General features: G+C 46.4%; 2 protein-coding genes across 22 annotated transcripts in view; one reads left to right on the forward strand and one right to left on the reverse strand.

Annotated features, from left to right (window-relative positions):
• Window positions 1-152: 152 nt before the first annotated feature.
• On the reverse strand, window positions 153-6,209 carry LOC121484730 (creatine kinase U-type, mitochondrial). Of its 2 annotated transcripts, none has more exons than XM_041744347.1 (10): window positions 6,019-6,209; window positions 4,876-5,160; window positions 4,043-4,241; window positions 3,744-3,839; window positions 3,125-3,346; window positions 2,904-2,989; window positions 2,660-2,783; window positions 930-1,064; window positions 595-720; window positions 153-391 (listed from the first exon to the last, which is right to left on the reverse strand). In XM_041744347.1, the coding sequence occupies exons 2-10, from the start codon at window positions 5,022-5,024 to the stop codon at window positions 275-277; spliced, it is 1,254 nt and encodes a 417-aa protein (XP_041600281.1). In that variant the 5' UTR covers window positions 5,025-5,160; window positions 6,019-6,209; the 3' UTR covers window positions 153-274. The 2 variants fall into 2 exon arrangements, with proteins under 2 accessions (XP_041600281.1, XP_041600280.1); XM_041744346.1 differs by having other exon boundaries at window positions 4,876-5,193.
• Window positions 5,214-20,038, forward strand: part of PPIP5K1 (diphosphoinositol pentakisphosphate kinase 1) — a 55,315-nt gene continuing 40,490 nt past the window's right edge. For 5 of the 20 annotated variants that reach the window (XM_041744319.1, XM_041744321.1, XM_041744327.1 and 2 more), the window contains exons 1-17: window positions 8,675-12,010; window positions 12,289-12,463; window positions 13,177-13,372; window positions 13,830-13,920; window positions 14,147-14,232; window positions 14,570-14,724; window positions 14,857-14,958; window positions 15,403-15,564; window positions 15,678-15,799; window positions 16,901-17,002; window positions 17,469-17,555; window positions 17,684-17,759; window positions 17,907-18,016; window positions 18,102-18,184; window positions 18,340-18,471; window positions 18,635-18,756; window positions 19,050-19,232. In XM_041744319.1, the coding sequence (XP_041600253.1) occupies window positions 12,317-12,463; window positions 13,177-13,372; window positions 13,830-13,920; window positions 14,147-14,232; window positions 14,570-14,724; window positions 14,857-14,958; window positions 15,403-15,564; window positions 15,678-15,799; window positions 16,901-17,002; window positions 17,469-17,555; window positions 17,684-17,759; window positions 17,907-18,016; window positions 18,102-18,184; window positions 18,340-18,471; window positions 18,635-18,756; window positions 19,050-19,232 (1,956 nt within the window). In that variant the 5' untranslated portion in view covers window positions 8,675-12,010; window positions 12,289-12,316. Of the gene's footprint in view, window positions 5,853-8,268; window positions 8,348-8,370; window positions 8,607-8,670; window positions 12,011-12,288; window positions 12,464-13,176; window positions 13,373-13,829; window positions 13,921-14,146; window positions 14,233-14,569; window positions 14,725-14,856; window positions 14,959-15,402; window positions 15,565-15,677; window positions 15,800-16,900; window positions 17,003-17,468; window positions 17,556-17,683; window positions 17,760-17,906; window positions 18,017-18,101; window positions 18,185-18,339; window positions 18,472-18,634; window positions 18,757-19,049; window positions 19,233-20,038 lie in introns of those variants that run through there. The other 15 variants (XM_041744320.1, XM_041744323.1, XM_041744322.1 and 12 more) reach the window with 11 other exon arrangements.

The following is a 20,038-nucleotide window of genomic DNA, read 5'->3' on the forward strand; positions in this document are numbered from 1 at the left end:
GCTAATGCTTTCCACCCACCTGAGAATCAGTGTTCCTGGCATGCCTTATCTGGAGTCTTCTTTCCATCATAAATAACCCCACGGCTTCTTTTCCTTTCCTGGAGGCTAGTCCCTCCTCACCCCAACCATTAGAAATAACAAAGACAACTAGAGCATAGCAAGGAGTCTTTACTAGGACAGAAGGGAGTTAGGGGCATCCAGGGCAAGTAGAATGGGCCACATTAGAATGGATAGAAGTCCTGGGGATCTTGAGTCATCTTCGGGGAATGGGGAGTTAATGCTTATTGTGGACGAGAGGTGGAGGGACGCGGATATCCTGGCCTCTCTCCAGACGCCGTTCACAATCAATCAAATAGTTTACTCCATCGATGACCAGCTGCACCAGCTCCACCTGAAGGACACTAACCCTTGATTTCTGCTTCCCATAACTTGAGTTTCCTTCTTTAGTGCTGATTTGCCTGCTCTAGGCACTCATTTCCAGTCTCCTCCCCACTCAACCTGAACTTCATTTCAGATTCCTGGGGTTCACTCACCGTCATAGCTCAACCCCCACAGACCTATATCTCTCCTCACCCTAATCCATAAGGATCTCACCTCTGACTTGCCCAGTCGGTCCAAATTAGAGATGTCAAAGACGCTGCCTGTGGCAGCTGTGTCCACTCCTCCAGTACCACGTTTTTGGAGCCTTAAGTTCTCCAGGATCTTTGGGAAGCGGCTGTCCTAGAGGGGAGGGCACAGGGTTAAGGGCAGGGTCAATAGGGGCAGAGACTGATTTTACCTGAAAGAGCTTTGAACCTGCTCAGAACTCTTTCCCCTAATATTTCTAAGCCACAATGTGTCTGGCTCCTTTCCAAAATGCCCACACCCTCCCATCTACACACAGCCACCTTCTTCATTCACACCCCACTCTAACCCCACAACTCCTTTACTTTGCTTAGCAGGGGCAGTTTGATGTGCACTCCTGCCCGAAGTCCAGTGCCCAGGTTAGAAGGACAGGTCAAGATGTATCCCAAACGCTCATTCCACATGAACTCCCAGCCACGCTCCTGGATCAGCCGCTCCACCTGAGTCCACAAAAGCGCTGTTAGTGAAAAGTCAGGGATACGTGAACCCTCCCTTAGCCAGACCTACAGGAACTCTAGAACCAGAAACTTGGGCTATGAAAAAATGACAGTGCTATGTGTGTGTAAATGGTTTGTTATTATCACACATACAAGGTAATTTTGATGTTGCAAGCCTATAATGGTGAGATTACAGAAAAGTATATTGTGTGTGGAAGAAGAGAAACTTGGGAGAATGATGCATTCAGGATGATCTAGGGAAATGAGTGGAGGTGGTAAACTGAACTGAGAAAGGAATGATTATTTAATGAGCTCAGCATGCATGGATTATCTTTGCTTTGCTAATGAGGCTGGAGTTTGGAAGGGTTCTTTCACACATAAAATGAGGGTGTAGGCTCTGCAACAGGAAGAGGCAAGAGAGCCTTCTGTTAGCTGTGGAGAGCACATGTGAGAAGGCATAGAGAAAGGTGAAAACAGTCCAGAAGAGCCGGACTCAGAGTTATGTGTATGCTTGATGAGGTGGGAAGGGGATTGTGGAAAGGGTGTTTTGTTTCACTTGAGCATCCTAATCATGGAGGTGACCATTAGAGTTCAAAAGACCTGCTGAAGTGATGGACATGAAGACTACCTAATGTGAGTAAAGGGGATCTTGTTCATAGTTTAGGAAAAAACCATGGCATGGGGGATTATTTTACATGTTGAACAAGGGGAAACTCTTCCATCTAGAAAAATAATAATGGGAGGTAACACTTATTGAACATTGATTATAGGCCAGGCATTTTACATGCCTTTTTCTCATTTAATCCCCACAACAACATAAAATGTAAGAAGCCTTATTATACTAATTTCACAGATGAGAAACCTGAGGAATATTATTTGAAAAGCACTTCCTTACCCACTTACAGTCAGAATATGTTATCTGTTATTTGCCAAAAAACAATAAAAAGTTCCTAGCTAGAATCTAAAAGAAGAGGAGCTCTCTGTCTTTACGAGTCCAAAATAGAATTGTATATATGAGAATACACAATAAGAACTGGGTTTATGGGGATTTCTAATCTAGAATAGAATATAGAGACCTAATCCATATAAGATTGAAGATTCAGTAGAGCCACACATTCTGGAACTTCAGCCATTCCATCTTTCATTTTCCCTGGTCTCCCCCCTCCTCTCAGCTTAAAACCAGACATGATACTTTAGCAAGAAAGACAGAATTCAGAGCAAAGGCCAACCTTGGTTACACTGAAATCATGAACATACCAAGCTTTCATTCCCTGCAATGATCCAGGTTCAGATTTTTCTTTATCTGCACACTCCACACATTCCAGGCACTGACCCACTATCTCAGTTATTCTTTTTGTCTTATCTGGCAACTGCTTTATTTACTACATTGGACTCGTGACATTCTTTCTCTCTTCTATTCTTGGGTGACCATATTTCCTGGTTTTCCCTGGACAGTCCTAATATATTGTCCTGCAATGATTGATGGTGATCCCTTTTGCTATCAAAAGTGTCCTGAATTGGTTGATAAATTAGGTGGTATGGTCTTTGGGTTTTCCTTATGTCCTCCCACCTAGTTCCCTTATACATTCTTCTCCAACCTCTTTGAGGCCTCGACAGAATCTTTCAAACACTCTCTTCATGTTGCCACCCTTCTCCATGGAGATGACCCGTGTATGATCCTCCTCATTCACCCAGATCAAGAAACTCTTCTCATTGTTGTGCCTGAAGAGTAGAAAAGAGGGAAAGACAGGGATCAAGAGGCAGGTCAAGAACTGGGGGAGATAGAGGAATAAGAGGCATGTAAGGGACATGGGGACAAAAAAGGTAAGTTAAGCCTCATACCAGATCCCACGAGCATCTGGCCAGTCTCGAGCCATTCCAGCTGCAGTCAGCAATGGGGACACGGGCTTATCAAATAGGAAATGATCCTGAGGCAAGTAAAAGGACTTGGTTTAAGAATCTTCACAGTAGCCTCTGGGCCTCTATCTCATCTGGCCAACCCTCCCCTCTGACTCTTCTTTCCATCTGCTTCCTTAACCCAACTCCCTCTCAACGCCCCTCACATCAATAAGCTGCTGCTGTTCAGCCTCTGTCATCTCACTGAGCCGATAGTAACGTCCAGCCAGGTCACCCTTCAGGCCGCTCAATGCATCCACTACAACACGTTCCACCTCTCGTCGTTCTGCCCTAGTGCAGGCCGGAGGGAGACTGAGTCCGCGGATACTTCGGCCAGTTCTGACTCTCGAGGACAATACATACCTCTCATCAAAGTAGCCAGAACGGATCTAGGGAATAAGAGAAATTAATATATATGTCACAGAAACACAGTGGGTGGGAACTGAGGGCCTTGGGGAAAGGAGAGACTATAAGGATCCTCACTGCATGCATTGGAAGAAGTCCAAAGGGCAAGTACATCAAATGAAGGGGGCAACATGAACCCTCCCCAAACTGCCTATTTTGGGGTATGGTCGTTCTCATCCACCTTCTCTCCATATCTGCTGCTTCTTAAGATACAATTCCAAAAAAAAAAAAAAAAAAAGATACAATTCCTTCCCCCGCACCAAGACTAAAAGCTCAGCAGTCTAATGACTCTGAGTCAGGAAGTAATTAAGGTGAAGGGATTGGAGAAACAGAGCATTGTACATAAGGCAATGCAAATCAGAAGCGGAATATCTGACCTACCTTGCTGGCATCCAGGTCAGTGGTATGTTTCATTGTTCGGGGGTCATATCCATTGTGTCGTTCTTGTATCACAGGATCAAACAGCTCAGCAAATACCTGATGGGGAATTAAGAGGGAGAGGGTGGTTAAAGAGAGGGGATCCCTTTCAGGGCCTTAGTTGTGGACTGATTTCACTGGGTCAGAAAACATGAGTATGGAAGGTCCAGCCTTAAGGGAAAGTGAAGGGTCTATTGGGGGAACGAGCTGGGATTACTGGGAAGATGAGTTGGGTCATCAGGGAAACTCTGGGGGCCCCCTACCTCATAGGTCTCCTCATCTCCAGCTACCATGCCCACAGTCTTGATGAAGGGGTGGCCGGGGTTGTCCACGCCAGTCTGGATACACTGATCTAGCGTCCAACCAGTGGGTGTGGTCTTGTCGCAGAGCCGGGCATAGACTGCTGGGGTCAGGTGACTGGCCATGCAGTTGTTGTGCTTTCGTAGGTCTGGGTACTCAGCGCTAGGGAGGGGGTACCCAGTAACCATGGAGAGAGGGCACAGGGGGCCTAGACCCAGTGCAGTCAGATGGGAGCTATCCAGTTAGCCATGTCCAGCTTTGCTCCTTAGGAGAAGGGAAGATTAGAGGGAGGCTAAACCTTGGTAATCTCTTTAGGGACTTTCAGGGTCTATTCTTTCCCAACAGTTCTAGTTTCCTTTGGCTGGTGGGCTCAGTTCCCCCAGATTTGCTCAGTTCTTTCCTACCATTAGCACAACATTAGGGATGGGGGAGGGGAAAGACCAAGGACGGGAATTCAGGAAATTAGGGGAAACAGCAGGAAAGGAGATGGAGGAAAGCGGAAAGGATAGTTCCTGGTTTCTCAATTAGGGATTTGGGCAGAGTGGGTGCAGCCAGAACTCAGGGCCGAGCGGGTCTTGGGGGCGGAGACTGCCGGTTACAGGTCCCCAGGATGCGTTAGCCTCACGGTTTTGGCCTCCATCCCCAATCCACTGACGTTTCCAGATTGTACAGTACTGTACTCCAGAGCCTTCGTGATTATAACCCTTCTCTGTTGCCCAGGTCCTCCTCTCCATCCCCATCTTCGTTCCTGTCACCACCTCCCCCACACACACCGCTGCGCCTCAGACACTGATACCTTGGGGGATACAGCCTCCGTCGTTCACTGGCGGCTCTTACAGGTTCCGGGCGGAGCAGAAACCCAGCGGCTAGAGACCCAGCTCCAGCCAAAGCGAGGAGCCTGAGCCCCGGGCGAGCGGACAGCAGACGAGAGAAGGGACCAGCCATGGCTTGAGGTTCCGGCTATTCAATCCCGGAGCGGGAGCTGGCGCAGGGCAGGAACGGGGAGGGAGGATGCAACCAGGAGGTCTGAGGGCCGGAACTGGGTGCGAAGCTGGAGCCGAAATGGGGGCCGGAGTGGAGGCTGGAGCGGGAGAGGGAGCGGGTTCCAACCAGACTGCAGGAGAGGCGCAATGAGCTAGCGGCGGGCGGTGGAGGAGAGGGAGGCCCCAGCCGCAGTCTCCAGGGGTGGGGCTCCCACAGGCCCCGCCTTCCGCCTGCGACCGCGCTAGGTGTGCGAGGGCAGAGGTGGGAAGCACCGCCAGGTAGAATAGGGATCGGGAGCTCCCCAACCGTAGGCCGGGGATGCGGGCCCACCTGGGATGAGGTCGCCCAGATTTCAGCACCAAGTACAGGACAGCACCCAAGGGGACCCGAGAAAGCTGAACACCCTTCCCCCAAGCCTCTCCATTTAACTGGGAACCCGATTCGTCACTCTGAGTGTGAAAGTGACATTGCACAACCTTCTCTAGTTTTCGGCCTTCCCCTGCAACCTCTTCATATGCCCAGGGGAGGCGGCCGCGGGAGAAACCGCCAAAGAAGTACAGATACCGGAGAAAGAAAGACATGAAGAGCGCACGCAGAGACAGGCACAGGAAAAGACACTGGGTGGCTCAAGGTCACCTTCTCCTTAAAACCAGGAAGAGGACCAAGGTGCCCTCCTGCCACACCTGAGCTATTCTTATAAGAATTCCCTGAGAGGAACCAGAGAAACATTAATTCTTACCCCATTTATATTGTGTTCTCTACCCCCACTCAGCTCCCAAGACTGAAGCCGTAAGTCCTGCCTCCACTTCTCCTGATCTCCAGCTTTTCTCCCCTCGACCCTCCTCCCGAGCTTCTACTTCACCTTTGATCTTTTAATTCTTCACGCTTTATCCTTGTTCAGAACTATTTGCTGCCCACAGGACTCCCTCTGAGTATTCTCTGCAAGCTTGCCTACCTGTTGGTTGCACTGGGTAAGGAGCTGGGGTTGGACAGGGAATTGTTAGTTTTCTCTTCCTCCTCTCCCTTCTGTTCCCTCTTTGTAGTTTCCAGTTCCTGGACTGGAGGGGAGCATAAGGAGAAGTGAAGGGTGTGGTAAGATGACGAGGTATAGGAATGGGACAGGCAGGCACAGGTCTCCAACCACCACAAGTGTTGCCTCTCTTGGCTCCCAAATGCTGTTTAATCCAGAATGTAAGGGGGAGTGGTGTTCAAGGGCATAAGGTTGCCAGGGAATCTCTGCCTTCCTACTGGTCCTCTGTCCTCTTTCCTCACAAGGTGTGTATTCAGAATTGAGAGGGTGTGTACCCAGACCTCAAAATGTGACGTAGGTGTGACTTGACCTTTGTCCTGGCAGGAAAGAGAATGAATACTGGAGCCAATATAGAGATAGATGTGGGACTTCAGTATAGAAAGTCAGTTAAGGTGGGGTAGGCATGGTGGTGTTAGTTCCTTTTCTCAGCTGTCTTGGCATACCCACAAGATAGTAAGATATTTGGAAATCTTATTTGAGAAAGAGAAATTCCCTTCACATTGTTCTCTGGCCCCACTGATGAGACCCCACTCCTCTACTCCTATACTTTGTGGGTATCCTTAAGAGCCATCCACCTCTCTTCTGTGTCTGTCACTTAATTCCTTCTTCTGGTAGGAGAGCAATTATAAAAGAATAGATAGAATTCTGTAGTTAGAGTCCCTTTTGGGGAGATAGAAAATGTTACCCCTGGGCTCGTTGTCTAAGTTCAGGAGTAGTTATGAGGAAGCAAATATAATTACTTGGAATGGTATATATCTACCCAGATAAAGAAGGAAGATAATCTTCCAGAGCAGTAGGGTTGTTATTTGTTTGAGAGGGTGGTTACTAAGATTAAAGAGGTAGGAAACGAGAAGAGAGAATTACAGAAGGGAAAATAAGACTTGCCCAGAGGACTAGAGAAAGCATTCAAGTTTGGAGACTAGCTGTCCAAATTTGAATACTAGCTCTGCTGAGAAAAGACATGTATTTGTGTACTTTTCTTATTCTGTGAGCATCTAACAGCCACATGATGTATTAATGCTCACTTTAAAAAATTATCCCACGGCACGCAAGAAGTAATACATGTATTTGACTTCTTTAATGATAATCATATCAATACTATTTAACATTTATAAAGTGCTTTATAATTATAAGGAACTCTAGTATGTGTAATTTTATTGAATTGTATTGTTCCAGTGGATGACCAGGGACTGAGCCTACATTTTTCGGGGGGGGGGTGTGTGAGAAGACAAGTTAATTGCCTAGAAGACGTTTTAGTAACTTGTTTGAAGGGCTGGAGTGGTGGAGAGGACATGAGCCTGAGCAGAACTAGGGAGGATTCTATTTCCCTTAGGGATGGTCCTTAGAATAATCTCTCTCTCATTCAGGATGCCTTGGGGTCAATATAATGAAGCACCTGACTGAAAAAGTGGTATGAACCCTAAGGTTGCAGAGAAGAAACAGGGAACTTGGGATTGTCTTGACCAGGGAAACCCCAAGTAAGGATGAAAAGATAAGAATAAAAATGCGAAGAAAACAAAATGCTTTCATATAACCAGTACCGTATGATTAGATTTTTAAATCACTCTTACAGACAAGGAAATGGAGGCTGAGGGAAGTTCAGTGACTTGTCCAAAGCTACACAGCTATGAAAGGCAAGGCCAGAGTTCAAACCTAGGTTTGTCTGGTTCCAAGGCTGCAGAGATTAAGACCACGCCCACTGTGGAGATGGGAACCGTCTTGTCCGGTCTTCCAAGTCCATCTTTTCTTGACTCCGCCATAAATAAGTCTCTTTGTTCCTTCCCTTAACTTTCTGATTTGTTTTTCTCCTTGTCCCTTTTTGTCTCCAGTCTACCTGTAACTCCTCTACATCTGTCAACACTTTCAATCTACATTTATTGGCTCTCTAAGCAGGTCATACTCCTTTTGTTTCAAAAAGCAAGCAGAAAACCTGGCTTTGGTCTCAAGGACGTGCAGTGGCACAAATCGCACCTCTTTCTCTGCATCTTGCTGGGAAGTCTCTGTCTAAACCGAGCATCTGGGCCGTGCCGACGCAGCCAGAAATTGGAGGAAGGGGAGCGTCAGGTTGCACTCCCTCCCCACGGCCACTAGAGGCCACCCTCCTCCACGCAGAAGTGCGGGCCAACGCAGCCTGACTCCGTTGCCGGTGCGCGCCCTCCGCTGATTGGTGACAGCACGGGGAAGCCGCGCGTTGATTGGGTCGCTGTCAGGTGTCGCTGACGGCAGGTTCGGCTGCGCGAGCGCAGGGAGGCGGGTGAGCGAGGGCCGGGGGCGGTGGGGGAGTGGCTGGGGGCTGGGGGCGGTATCCGCGGGGGTGGGCTGGGGGGTGTGGGCTCGGGGGGTGCGGAGGGCCGCGGTTCGCAGCGGCTGCGGGCAGCCCGGGAAGGAGGCCCGGCGGGCCAGGCCTCAGTGTCAGCGTAGGGAGAGTAAGGCGGGGGCGGGCGAAGGCTGGTATCGGTGACCGGGAGCTGCGCGAGGAGAGGCAGCCGAGGGGTCCGCGAGACCCGAGAGGGGTGAGGGTCGGCGGCAGGAAGAGGGCGCCCTGCGTGCGGCGCGGGTCTGGGCGAGGAGGGGGACGGAGCCGCGCGGGAGAGGACCGCTGCAGGCAGGCGGGGGTCCTTGCGGGCGGCGGGCGGCGGGCGGCGGGCGGCGGGCGGCGGGCGGCGGGCGGGAGCGGACCCCGGAGAGGGCCAGCGCGAGGACGCAGGGGTCCCAGGCGTCCGTCCTGGCGGATGCTCGCGGGTTCCGCGTAGCGATGTGGCCAAGCGTGGCGGCTCACCTGCGGGTTTGGAGGGTTGTCTAGTGCTGGGGAACCGCTGAGCGAGAGGATTAGTGGGATTATCGATCGGATTAGTTGATCAGGGATGGGGGAGGGGCAGCGGTGTCGTGAGCGGTGGCGGTGGGCGGTGCCGGTGGAAAGTCATTTTAGCAAATCAGGGGAGGAAAGAAGTATGAGTGGGTTGATGGAACGAGGGCCTTAAGCACAATTCATCGGTGTCAGGATATGGATATGTAGGACGTCAGCGATGCATCTCAGGGAAGGAGTTTAGGAAGAAGATACAGGGTCGGCGGCCTGAGAAGTTCTGCGACGCTGGAGATCTTCCTGCCTGCACTGTGTCTTGACGTTTCCCCTTCGCGGCTAATGGTGCCCTCCACTGAGTGCCTGGCGATGAAGGAAATCAGAGGACCACTGCAAACAGCCCTAAATCCTAAGGGAGAAGGAAGTTACACAGTTTGCCCTCCCTTCCACCCCCTCTTCAGATCTGATTTAACATGGGGGGTTCTGAGATTACCCACCTGCCCCACCCTCTCTCCTTACCTATCTTCTTCTCCCCGCCTCCCACCCTCCCTTTTTCCCCCCTTCCTTTTGCTTGGATTCAGGCCGGAGTTAGACTGCCCTTAGCCCTTTGTGGACTGGGAAGTTTTCTTTTGCTTTGTAACAAAGTATTGAGGGACAGGGGGTTGCGGAGAAGGGCGCAGAAAACCGGGGAGTGGCTCTCGGAGTACCGCATCACATCCCAGCCTTGCTCAGAGGTACATCTACATAAATCCGGGCTTATTTCATGGCTGTTTCTATCAGGCTTCTATCTTTGCTTCGGTAACTGAATATAGGCCTTTCTGTCTCTCTTTAGCCCCTTACTTGTGAACAGACTCTTCTTCCGCATTCTGTTACCATCCCCTGTTATAAAGTCATAATAGAATTTCAGGAAAATGACTGTATACATTCAGTAGAAAACCAGGAAGGACTTCATGCGCCAAACGGTGAAGGATTCGGAACCTTAGACATGAGCAAAAGCCCCTGCTTCGGATAAAGGATAAAGGGTGCAACGAAATTCTGCTTGTTTAAACTATATAGGGACGTCGGGGATGCCACAAATCATGGAAACTGGGTCAGGTCACTAAAAAGGAGCTCAAAGAAACAGCTTATTCATCAGGAGGGGCAGTGTATGTATAAGATCTGTAGTAAACAACTGGAAATGTTAAGTAGAAGGAGCGTGTTGTGGTTGACTAGTGGAGACAAGCAGAAGGTCATAAAGGTTAGCTGTAACTTTCTAATCAAAGCTGCAAATCCCACTTGGCAATGGAAGGGTTTAAAATAAAAATACAAAATAATTGTTGAAGACTATTTAAAAAGTCTGTAAGACTATATCTACTTGAGGTGTTTGTGGCTTTCATTAGAGTCATTGGTTATTATTTCTGAAAACTTTTGGAGAATGTGAAAAATTGTTCCTGGGTGACTCAATTTTATTTTTGGGTGCAAAAAAAAAAAAACAAAAAAAAAAAACCCAAAAAACCAAAAAAACAGCATACCCGTATCCCTGCAATTTAGTATTAACAAATGTTAACCTTTTGCGTATTTGGTTCAGATATTTTAAAAGTTGAAATAAACATTACAGATAAAGGTTGTAAAGTTCCACTCAAATCCTTCTCAATTTCCACTTTCAGAGGTAACCACTATCTTGAATTTAGTGTCTCTCTTTCCAGTCCATATTTTTAGACTCCTACTAATTATGTATACAGTCACAAACATATATAATATTTTCTATTTATGCAAACCGAATTGTACTGCATGTGTATGTCTGCCGTTTGCATTTGGAAGCTGTTCATATTGTTACATCTTTGATTCATTTTTAAAAATTGCTGTTTATCATTTGTATCCACTCTACACTGTATCCATTCTACTTGTGACCTCTGAGTTTTCAGTTTTTCCCATTATCAGCAGTGAGATTATGAACATCTTTGCACATGTCTTATTATGCAGGAGAGTTTTTTTACAGCAGAAATTCTCAGCCTCAGCACTACTGACATTTTGGACTGGGTAATTCTTTGTTGTGGGGGAGTATCCTATGAATTTAAAGCTGTTAAGCATTGTCCTCGGCCTCTACTCATCAGACACCAATAGCACCTTCCTAGCTGTGACAACCAAAAATGCTTGCTACCAAATGTCCCCTGACCAGCATAATCATAATTAGTTAAGAACTATTACTGTAGGTGTATGTCTGCAGAAGTGGAACTACCAGATTGTTCTGATTCAAATGTAAGTCTTTAAGATCGTCTCATTGATTATGGATCTAGGCAGAATTTTTTCCTACTGTAGCTTCTGGTGTAAGGGCCCTTGACCTAGGCCAGACCTGAGTCTTTAGTACCAGGACATGGTAGAGAGAAAACATGGTAAAAGAAAAAACCCATTTCAGTCTGAGAATGGGTTGGAGGCTATTGTATGGATGTCTGTATATACTTAACCTCCCAGTCAGCCCTGGACCTCTTTCCTTGACAGATTTTCTGGACTTGGGCATCTGTCTTTTAAAGTGGAGCACGTGAGGGTGCCTGGGTGGCTCAGTTAAGTGTCTCCCTTTGGCTCAGGCTCAGATGTGATCCCCAAATTGAGCCCCACATCTGGCTCCTGCTCAGGGGAGCCTGCTTCTCCCTCTTTCTCTGCCCTTCACCCTCCCTTCATGCTCTCTCTCTCTCTCTCTCTCCCCCCCCCTCCCTCTCATGCTCTGTCTCCCTCTCAAATAAATCAATAAAATCTTTAAAAAAAATGAAATGGAGCATGTGAAGGAGGGACAGGGCATAGAGAATTTTAATGTCCTGATATAATGCTTAGAACATAGGATGCCCTCAATAAATGGTTTTTGAGTTAATCCTTGGTAGGAATGAAGATGGGGTTAAGGTCAAAGGCAGTTGACCTCTCTCATTCTCTTTGACCTTGAATTAAATCCCTAAGTTCAACACTACTATGGGGAGATGGTGAAGGGAGAGGAATATTTTGTAATGAATCCAAAACTGGAAATGTCACTCTAACCTTCTCTTCTGGTAGGAATCAACAGTAGCCTCCCATGAAGAACTGCCTTTTCTACTTGCTGCTGGATTTAATGGTGTTTCCTGCTGGCAGAATCAGGGACATGCCAGCACTGTAAGGGTTAACCTTCTTATCCTCTCACCAGTCTCATGGTTGGGTATAGGGTGAGCAGAGGAAAAGGGAGACCTTGCTTTTTCCCTTAGGGATCTTTAGTCATGTCAAGTCATAGCCCATGTGCTTCCTTTCCTATTGCTCCTTCTTACCACAGTTTTATTTCCTGTTTCCCCTAGTCTCCTTGTGGTTCCCTCTTTATTTTATGATATTCCACACCCAATCCCCACCCACTGCCATGGGGTTTGGATTCTGAACTAATGGGATGCCCTCCATTGCAGAGCGGGATGAGTGGGTACTCCGGCGGGGATGTGGTCATTGCCGGCCAGTGAGGGTGAGAGTGCCACAGCCCACTTCTTCCTTGGAGCTGGAGATGAGGGGCTGGGCACCCGTGGAATAGGCATGAGGACAGAAGAGAGTGACAACGAGCTCCTTGAGGATGAGGAGGATGAAGTGGTAAGACTAAGAAAATGATGTAACTTGGTGTTGGGACCCCTTTCATAGAGAGTTGAGATTCCATTGGCTAGAGACACTTCTCTGCTCTTTGCAAATGCATAGATTCTTTGTCATAAACAGGCCCCATCCTGACTAAGTGGAGAGGCAGTAGAGATTGGTTAGATTACTTCTCTTTGAATTCCCTGCCATTACGCCCTCCTCCAGTTGTGTCATGGTTATTGGTTCTCGGGATCTTCTAACTGAGCACACATTTCCTACTGTGGAAAGGCCCTCTTTAGGCAATAGGGATCTTTATACACACTCTGTTCTAGACCTAAGTTAGGAGACAGCATTTACCCCATAGGTCCAAAGTCCTGGCAAGAAACTGTGCCCAAGGGGATCCCTGGGTGGCTCAGCAGTTTAGCACCGGCCTTCGGCCCAGGGTGTGATCCTGGAGACCTGGAATCGAGTCCCACGTCGGGCTCCCTGCATGGAGCCTGCTTTTCCCTCTGCCTGTGTCTCTGCCTCTGTGTGTGTGTGTGTGTGTGTGTGTGTGTGTGTGTGTGTCTCTAATAAATAAATAAATGAAAGAAAGAAAGAAAGAAAGAAAGAAAGAAAGAAAGAAAGAAAAAGAAAGAAAGAAACTATGCCTGAAGGAGATGAGACAGTGTTCCCTCATAGGGATGGTCTTGGTTGGAAGTTCCTAAGTTCCTGATAGCACTTCTTCTCTATAGCCTCCTGAACCTCAGATCATTGTTGGCATCTGTGCCATGACCAAGAAATCCAAGTCCAAGCCAATGACCCAAATCCTAGAGCGACTCTGCAGATTTGACTACCTAACGGTTATCATTCTGGGAGAAGATGTGATCCTCAACGAGCCTGTGGAAAACTGGCCATCTTGCCACTGCCTCATCTCTTTCCACTCCAAAGGTTGGAGTCTTTGAAGGAAAATGGGAGGGAACGGAGTTGGGAATGCTGGACTGGCAGATGAAGTTCTTACTGTCAAACAGTACAGAGGTCATCAGCTCTTCCTGATACATTGGAGAACAGAGGGTGAAGAGGGGTTTGCTTTCCCTGTATCATGGAGGAGTTGCTGGTGGTAGTTTAAAGTCCATATTCAAACCTCAGGCTCTTAGGGTCTCTGACAGAATTGTGTGTCTCTGAAAGGACCCTAAAAATAATATCTTTTTCACTTTTTCCTGATGGATATTCTAGACTTGGAAAGTTGGGTAGAAGGATAAGCGATGGGTTGGATGGGTAGAGGAGCTAAGTGGCAACTTTAGCTTTATTTTTTTTTTCAACTTTAGCTTTAATAATCTATTTCTCTTGCTGTTTTCTCTGTCTTTTTCACTTTTTTTCTTTGATCGATTTCCATCCTCCATCTCAGGATTTCCTCTGGACAAAGCTGTTGCTTACTCCAAGCTTCGAAACCCATTTCTTATCAATGACCTGGCTATGCAGTATTACATCCAGGATAGGTATAGCTTTCTGTTGATTTGTGGGATGGGTAGCCCTGAGATCATGCCTGTTTAGAGAACACGTTCTGGGAGGGGCAAAGTCAAACAAACATGCTTAATTTTTGCATCATACCCTCTTGAGTTCTGTGCCGTGATATCTACCAGTTCCTGAACAAATGAAATCCCTAGCCTCTTCCCTTGGTCTCCATCCCCCACCTCTCCCAGCTAATTTATTTGGGGGTGACAGGAGGGAGGTGTACCGGATCCTGCAGGAGGAGGGTATTGATCTGCCTCGATATGCTGTGCTCAACCGTGACCCTGCCCGGCCTGAAGGTGAGTACCTGGCTTTGTCCAGTCCTTCCCTGCCTTGCTTTCTGTCACTTAGCCCAGTTGTCCATCCTCTGGATATCTCCATGTACTACTTATCTAAGTGAGCCTTTCATTATTGGATTATGGATAGATTATGGATAGAACTATGGGCCCTGAATAGTGCCTTGGACCTCTTACATAGATATTATTATATTTATATACCATATACATACTACTGTATCTATTACTAAGATATGGTCATAGAAATTTGGGGGTTATGGAGATTAAAACACAGAGAAATGGGACTTGGAAGTATTCTACAATTCTCAACCCTAGGAATGACCACATACCTGTCTTTCAGAGTGCAACCTGATAGAGGGTGAAGACCAGGTAGAGGTAAATGGAGCTGTCTTTCCCAAGCCCTTTGTGGAGAAGCCAGTGAGTGCAGAGGACCATAATGTTTACATCTACTACCCCAGTTCAGCTGGAGGAGGAAGTCAGCGCCTCTTCCGTAAGGTATGGGAAACATTTGAGCATTTGGGGAAGTCAGATAGGAAGAAGGACAAGAATGAGGTTGTGGGAAGGGAAGCTGGAGGATTTAGGGACAATGTGGAGGCAATATTTTTTTTCTTCTTTTTCTTCCTGAAGATTGGCAGCCGAAGCAGCGTTTACTCTCCTGAGAGCAGTGTCCGAAAGACAGGATCATACATCTATGAGGAGTTTATGCCAACAGATGGCACAGATGTCAAGGTTATGGTGGATATAGGAATTTAAGAAGTCATAAATGTCTGGGGGGGATAGGGTGCTTGGGACGCAAGTGGAAGTGTATGGAGAAAATCATAGAAAATGAAGTGTGAATGTGATTTGCTTTCATATTCAGGTGAAGTCAGTGAGAGAAGTAGACATTTACATTATAACTATGAGAGCAAGGGCAAGGGTAATGTGGAAAATGCTATAATGTTGGTAACATTTTTTAATGAGGACTAGATAATAGATCTGGAGTCCCAAAGAGAAACCTTCATAAAGATATTTTGGTCAGGTTCAGTAAGAAATATATCGGTCTCTGTTTTTCGTCCTCAGGGTTGTTTTTGTTTTTGTTTTACTTTGAAACTAGCTTACAGACCTAGTGCTCATATTATCTTCTCATATGCAGGATGAGCGGTGGGCATACTCAGTGATGCTATGTACCTGCAGGTATATACAGTGGGGCCTGATTATGCCCATGCTGAAGCCAGAAAATCTCCAGCTCTGGATGGGAAGGTCGAACGAGACAGTGAAGGGAAAGAGATTCGATATCCAGTCATGCTGACTGCCATGGAAAAGCTGGTGGCCAGGAAAGTCTGCGTAGCTTTTAAGGTAGAAGAAGGCCTGTGGTGGGTGGTGCTGTGGAATGAGAGCAAGATACAGGAGCAGGAGTCCGGGAAGAAAGAGTGGCTCTCTTGTTCTCATCTTGCCTCTTTCCACTGCAGCAAACAGTTTGTGGTTTTGACCTTCTTCGTGCCAATGGTCACTCCTTTGTGTGTGATGTCAATGGCTTCAGTTTTGTCAAGAATTCGATGAAATACTATGATGACTGTGCCAAGATTCTAGGGTAAGGGACACAATGGTCTGGACTAGGGAGAATGGGCTTAGAGAAGAGAGTTAGAAAGCTTTTGCTTAATTTTAAATATTGTAAAGAGTATTTAAGAGCAAAAAAGAAAAATAGAAAAAAGACTCCTTAGCCCTCTTACCTTCCTAACACTGTACTCCCCAGTTAAAACTGTTAACAGTTTTATACATACCAGTATGTCTTCTACCATATATAAACAAACTATATTTATTGTACTAAATATGATCATGCTGTAATACTGTTTTAAAACTTTTCTTTAAAAAAAATTCACCACATGATGTTTAAAATGTGGAAAGAATGATGAATATGGTTAGTATTCCTGTATTCACTATCAATCTTTAAAAATAAAATATTAAAAAAAAATATTAAGAATTGGGGTGCCTTGGTGGGTCAGTTGGTTAAGTGGCCGACTTTTGATTTCTGCTCAGGTCCTGGGATAGAGCCTGGCATCAGGCTCTGTGCTCAGTGGGGAGTCTGCTTGAGGATTCTCTCTCTCCTTCTTCCCCTGCCCCTCCCCCACTCACATTCTCTCTCTCTCTCTCTCTCTCTCTCTCTCTCTCTCTGTTTCTAAAATAAATAAATTAGTCTTTAAAAAGAAAATACTAGTTTGGACCCCTACCCATCCCTTGCTAATTACATCCCTTTCCCTCCCACCCAGAGATAACTACAATCCTTAATTTGGTGTTGTCATTTCCATGCATTTATTGTTTTTTTTAAGATTTATTTATTTTAGAGAGAGAGTGCACTCAACAGAGTAGGGGAAGAGGGGCAGAGGGAGAGAATCTCAAGCAGACTCCCCACTGAGCATGGAGCCCAAGGCGGGGCTCATTCTTACAACCCATGAAATCATGACCCGAGCTGAAATTAAGAGTCAATACTTAACTAACTCAGCCACCCAGTCACCCCTATCCTTCCTGTGCATTTGTTAATACTTTTATTATGTCTGTGGGGGTGTTTTGGGGGCATGTTTTTAGACTTTATATAATACATTCTTCTACAACTTGCTAGTTTCTGTGAGCTTTATTCACATGTGTGGTTCTGGTTCATTTATTTTCATACAGTTCTTCATGTTTCTCCTTCTAGGAACACCATTATGCGGGAGCTTGCTCCGCAGTTTCAGATCCCATGGTCTATCCCCACAGAGGCTGAGGACATTCCCATCGTCCCTACCACATCTGGCACTATGTGAGCAAAAGTATAAAATCTGGAGTAACCTGGAACACCTGGGTGGCTCAGCAGTTGAGCACCTGCCTTTGGCCCAGAGCGTAATCCTGGAGTGCCGGGATTGAGTCCCACATCGGGCTCCCTGCATGGAACCTGCTTCTCTCTCTGCTTCTCTCTCTGCCTATGTCTCTGCCTCTGTGTGTGTGTGTGTGTGTGTGTGTGTGTGTCTCATGAATAAATAAATAAAATATTAAAAAAAAAATCTGGAGTAACCTACTTAAGGCACCTGAGTCAGACTGGTGGTTTCTGACTGTATACCATCTGACTAGTGGAGCCTTTTCTAGGTATTTTCCTAATCCCTACCTATACACCTAATCTCAGGTAGTTTTTCCTCTGTTGTTTACATTTACATGTCAAGTAGGATGAACGATGGGAGATGATGTGGGGTGGGGTAGAGGAGGGGCTCTAACAACATTCCCTATCTTAGGATGGAACTTCGTTGTGTCATTGCAATTATCCGTCATGGGGATCGTACCCCCAAGCAGAAAATGAAGATGGAGGTGACACATCCAAGGTAGGAAGAATGTCTTAATTTAGACAAATAGGTTTTTGTAAGGGAGATGGGGTGGAGCAGCTCCCCAAGGCTTTAACTGACTTTTTCCTTAATTCTTTTCTTTAAAAAGCTTTTCCTTAATTCTTCAGGTTCTTCAGTCTATTTGAAAAACATGGTGGCTACAAGACGGGTAAATTAAAACTGAAGCGGCCTGAGCAACTACAGGTAAGTAAGGTGGTGAATCTGGCTGGGAAGAGCAGTGCTTTGGGAAGGACAGAGGGTATGGGATTGGGGTCCTTTGTGAGAGACCAGAATGAAAAGGTAACTTGCCAGCCTTGTCCTGCTGCATGGATATTCTGTTATTTCCTCTAGGAGGTGCTGGACATCACAAGGCTGTTATTGGCTGAATTGGAGAAAGAACCAGGTGGTGAAATCGAGGAGAAGACTGGAAAACTAGAGCAGCTGAAGTCTGTGCTGGAGATGTGAGAAAGGGGATAGGAAAGGGGAGTCAATGACAGTGAGAACTGGGTGCTGGGATACAAAGTAAACTGTGAGTTTATCCTGCAGGTATGGTCATTTCTCAGGCATCAACCGGAAGGTTCAGTTGACTTACTACCCTCATGGAGTAAAGGCTACTAATGAGGGACAAGGTAAGATATAATACCCCTTCCCATTACCACTCAAGTCTCTTATTCTTAAAATGACCTCTGCCTCAAGTCACCTTACTGGGCTCCTCAGAAGACATTTAGTTGTCTCCACTATTTTCCTTAGATCTAGACCTATTCACTGCCCCTTATTTCTGCAGATCCACAGCAGGAGGCCCTGGCCCCATCTCTATTGCTGGTACTGAAGTGGGGTGGAGAACTGACTCCTGCTGGCCGTGTTCAGGCTGAGGAGCTTGGGCGAGCTTTTCGCTGCATGTACCCTGGAGGACAGGGTGAGTATTTGGGGGGGTAAATAGCAGGGCTTAGATAAGATGATTAGAGAATAAGTTGGGGAAATAGACAGAGGCAGTGGGGAAGTTAATGGGAGAAAGAGCATTTTTTCTTCCATGTGGGTATTTATAGTAGACCATTCCTGGTCCTCCGCTTTACCCCCAGGTGACTATGCTGGCTTCCCTGGTTGTGGGCTGCTTCGTCTCCATAGCACTTTCCGCCATGATCTCAAGATTTATGCCTCTGATGAGGGCCGTGTCCAGATGACTGCTGCTGCCTTTGCCAAGGTGCACACTTAACAGTTCTCCCACAGTCCCACCTTCTCTACCTAATGTAGAGAAGCTGAGAATTTAGAGAACTAGTTGGGAAATGTCAGGATGTTTATGTGCTGACTTAGAGAAGTTTCTGCTTGTATGTGACTCATTCTATACAACTGAGAATGAGCTGAGAATAATTAGTGGTGTTAGGCCCCTTGACATATACCTCTCCTCTCCAAGCCAGCTCTCCTTTGATCTCTGGAACCAGGCCTACAGGAAGTAGACTGGAAGGAAAACTAATAGATTTTGTGCTTCCCCTCCAGGGCCTTCTGGCTCTAGAAGGAGAGCTAACACCTATTTTGGTACAAATGGTGAAGAGTGCCAACATGAATGGGCTCCTGGATAGTGATGGCGATTCCTTGAGCAGTTGCCAGCATCGAGTGAAGGCTCGACTACACCATATTTTGCAGCAGGATGCACCTTTTGGTCCTGAGGATTATGATCAGGTCAGGCTCTCCCTATTTTTGTGCCCAATATACCCCTATCCCAAAGTCCTAGAATCCTAAGTACGAGTGATCAATAATGGTACTTACTGTGTGATAGGCACTGCTTTCCATGGTTTCCATACATTATCTCACTTAATCCTTACTCTTTGAACTAAGTATGGGTATACAATCTCTTATCCACAATTTCAAAAGCAAAAAAGATTTGGCACCAAGATTCATTTGGTAGCAAAACCTGACATAAGATGGTTTCTAATTCTTATTTATTTTGTTTAGTATAAATGGTCATATTGTGCTGCAGAAATATAAATGCATTTAGTTATGCCCTAAGCCCTGTTGGAGGTAGTATACAACATGTGGCATATGCACTATATTAACTTCCTAAAGTCTGAAAAATTCCCAGTTCCAAAACCCACTTTGCCCCAAGGATTCTGAAAGAAATAATGTTTCAGTTATTACTGATACATAAAAAAACTGCCCCCAAACTCAGTAACTTAAAGAACAACATTGACTCTATTGTCTTACACATAGTTCTAGGCTCAGCTGGTCTTGGTTGGGGTATCTCCTAAAACTCCCCAGATATTGGCCAGGTTTGGGGGCTGAAACCATCTGATGGCTCGACTGCATTGCTGAGATGGCTGAGCTTTCTCCCTCTTTTTGTTCTCCCTAGTCTTTAGAGCATCTCCTCTCTGCATGTTTTCTCCATGTGGTTTCTCTAGCATGGTAGCCAGATTTCTTAAATGGTAGCTTAAGACACTCCAAAAGTTAGCAGCCTCCAAGCTGTTTTATTTTTTTTTTAAGATTTTTTA

This window comes from Vulpes lagopus, chromosome 2 (genome assembly GCF_018345385.1).
Source record: "Vulpes lagopus strain Blue_001 chromosome 2, ASM1834538v1, whole genome shotgun sequence".
Classification (NCBI taxonomy): domain Eukaryota; kingdom Metazoa; phylum Chordata; class Mammalia; order Carnivora; family Canidae; genus Vulpes; species Vulpes lagopus.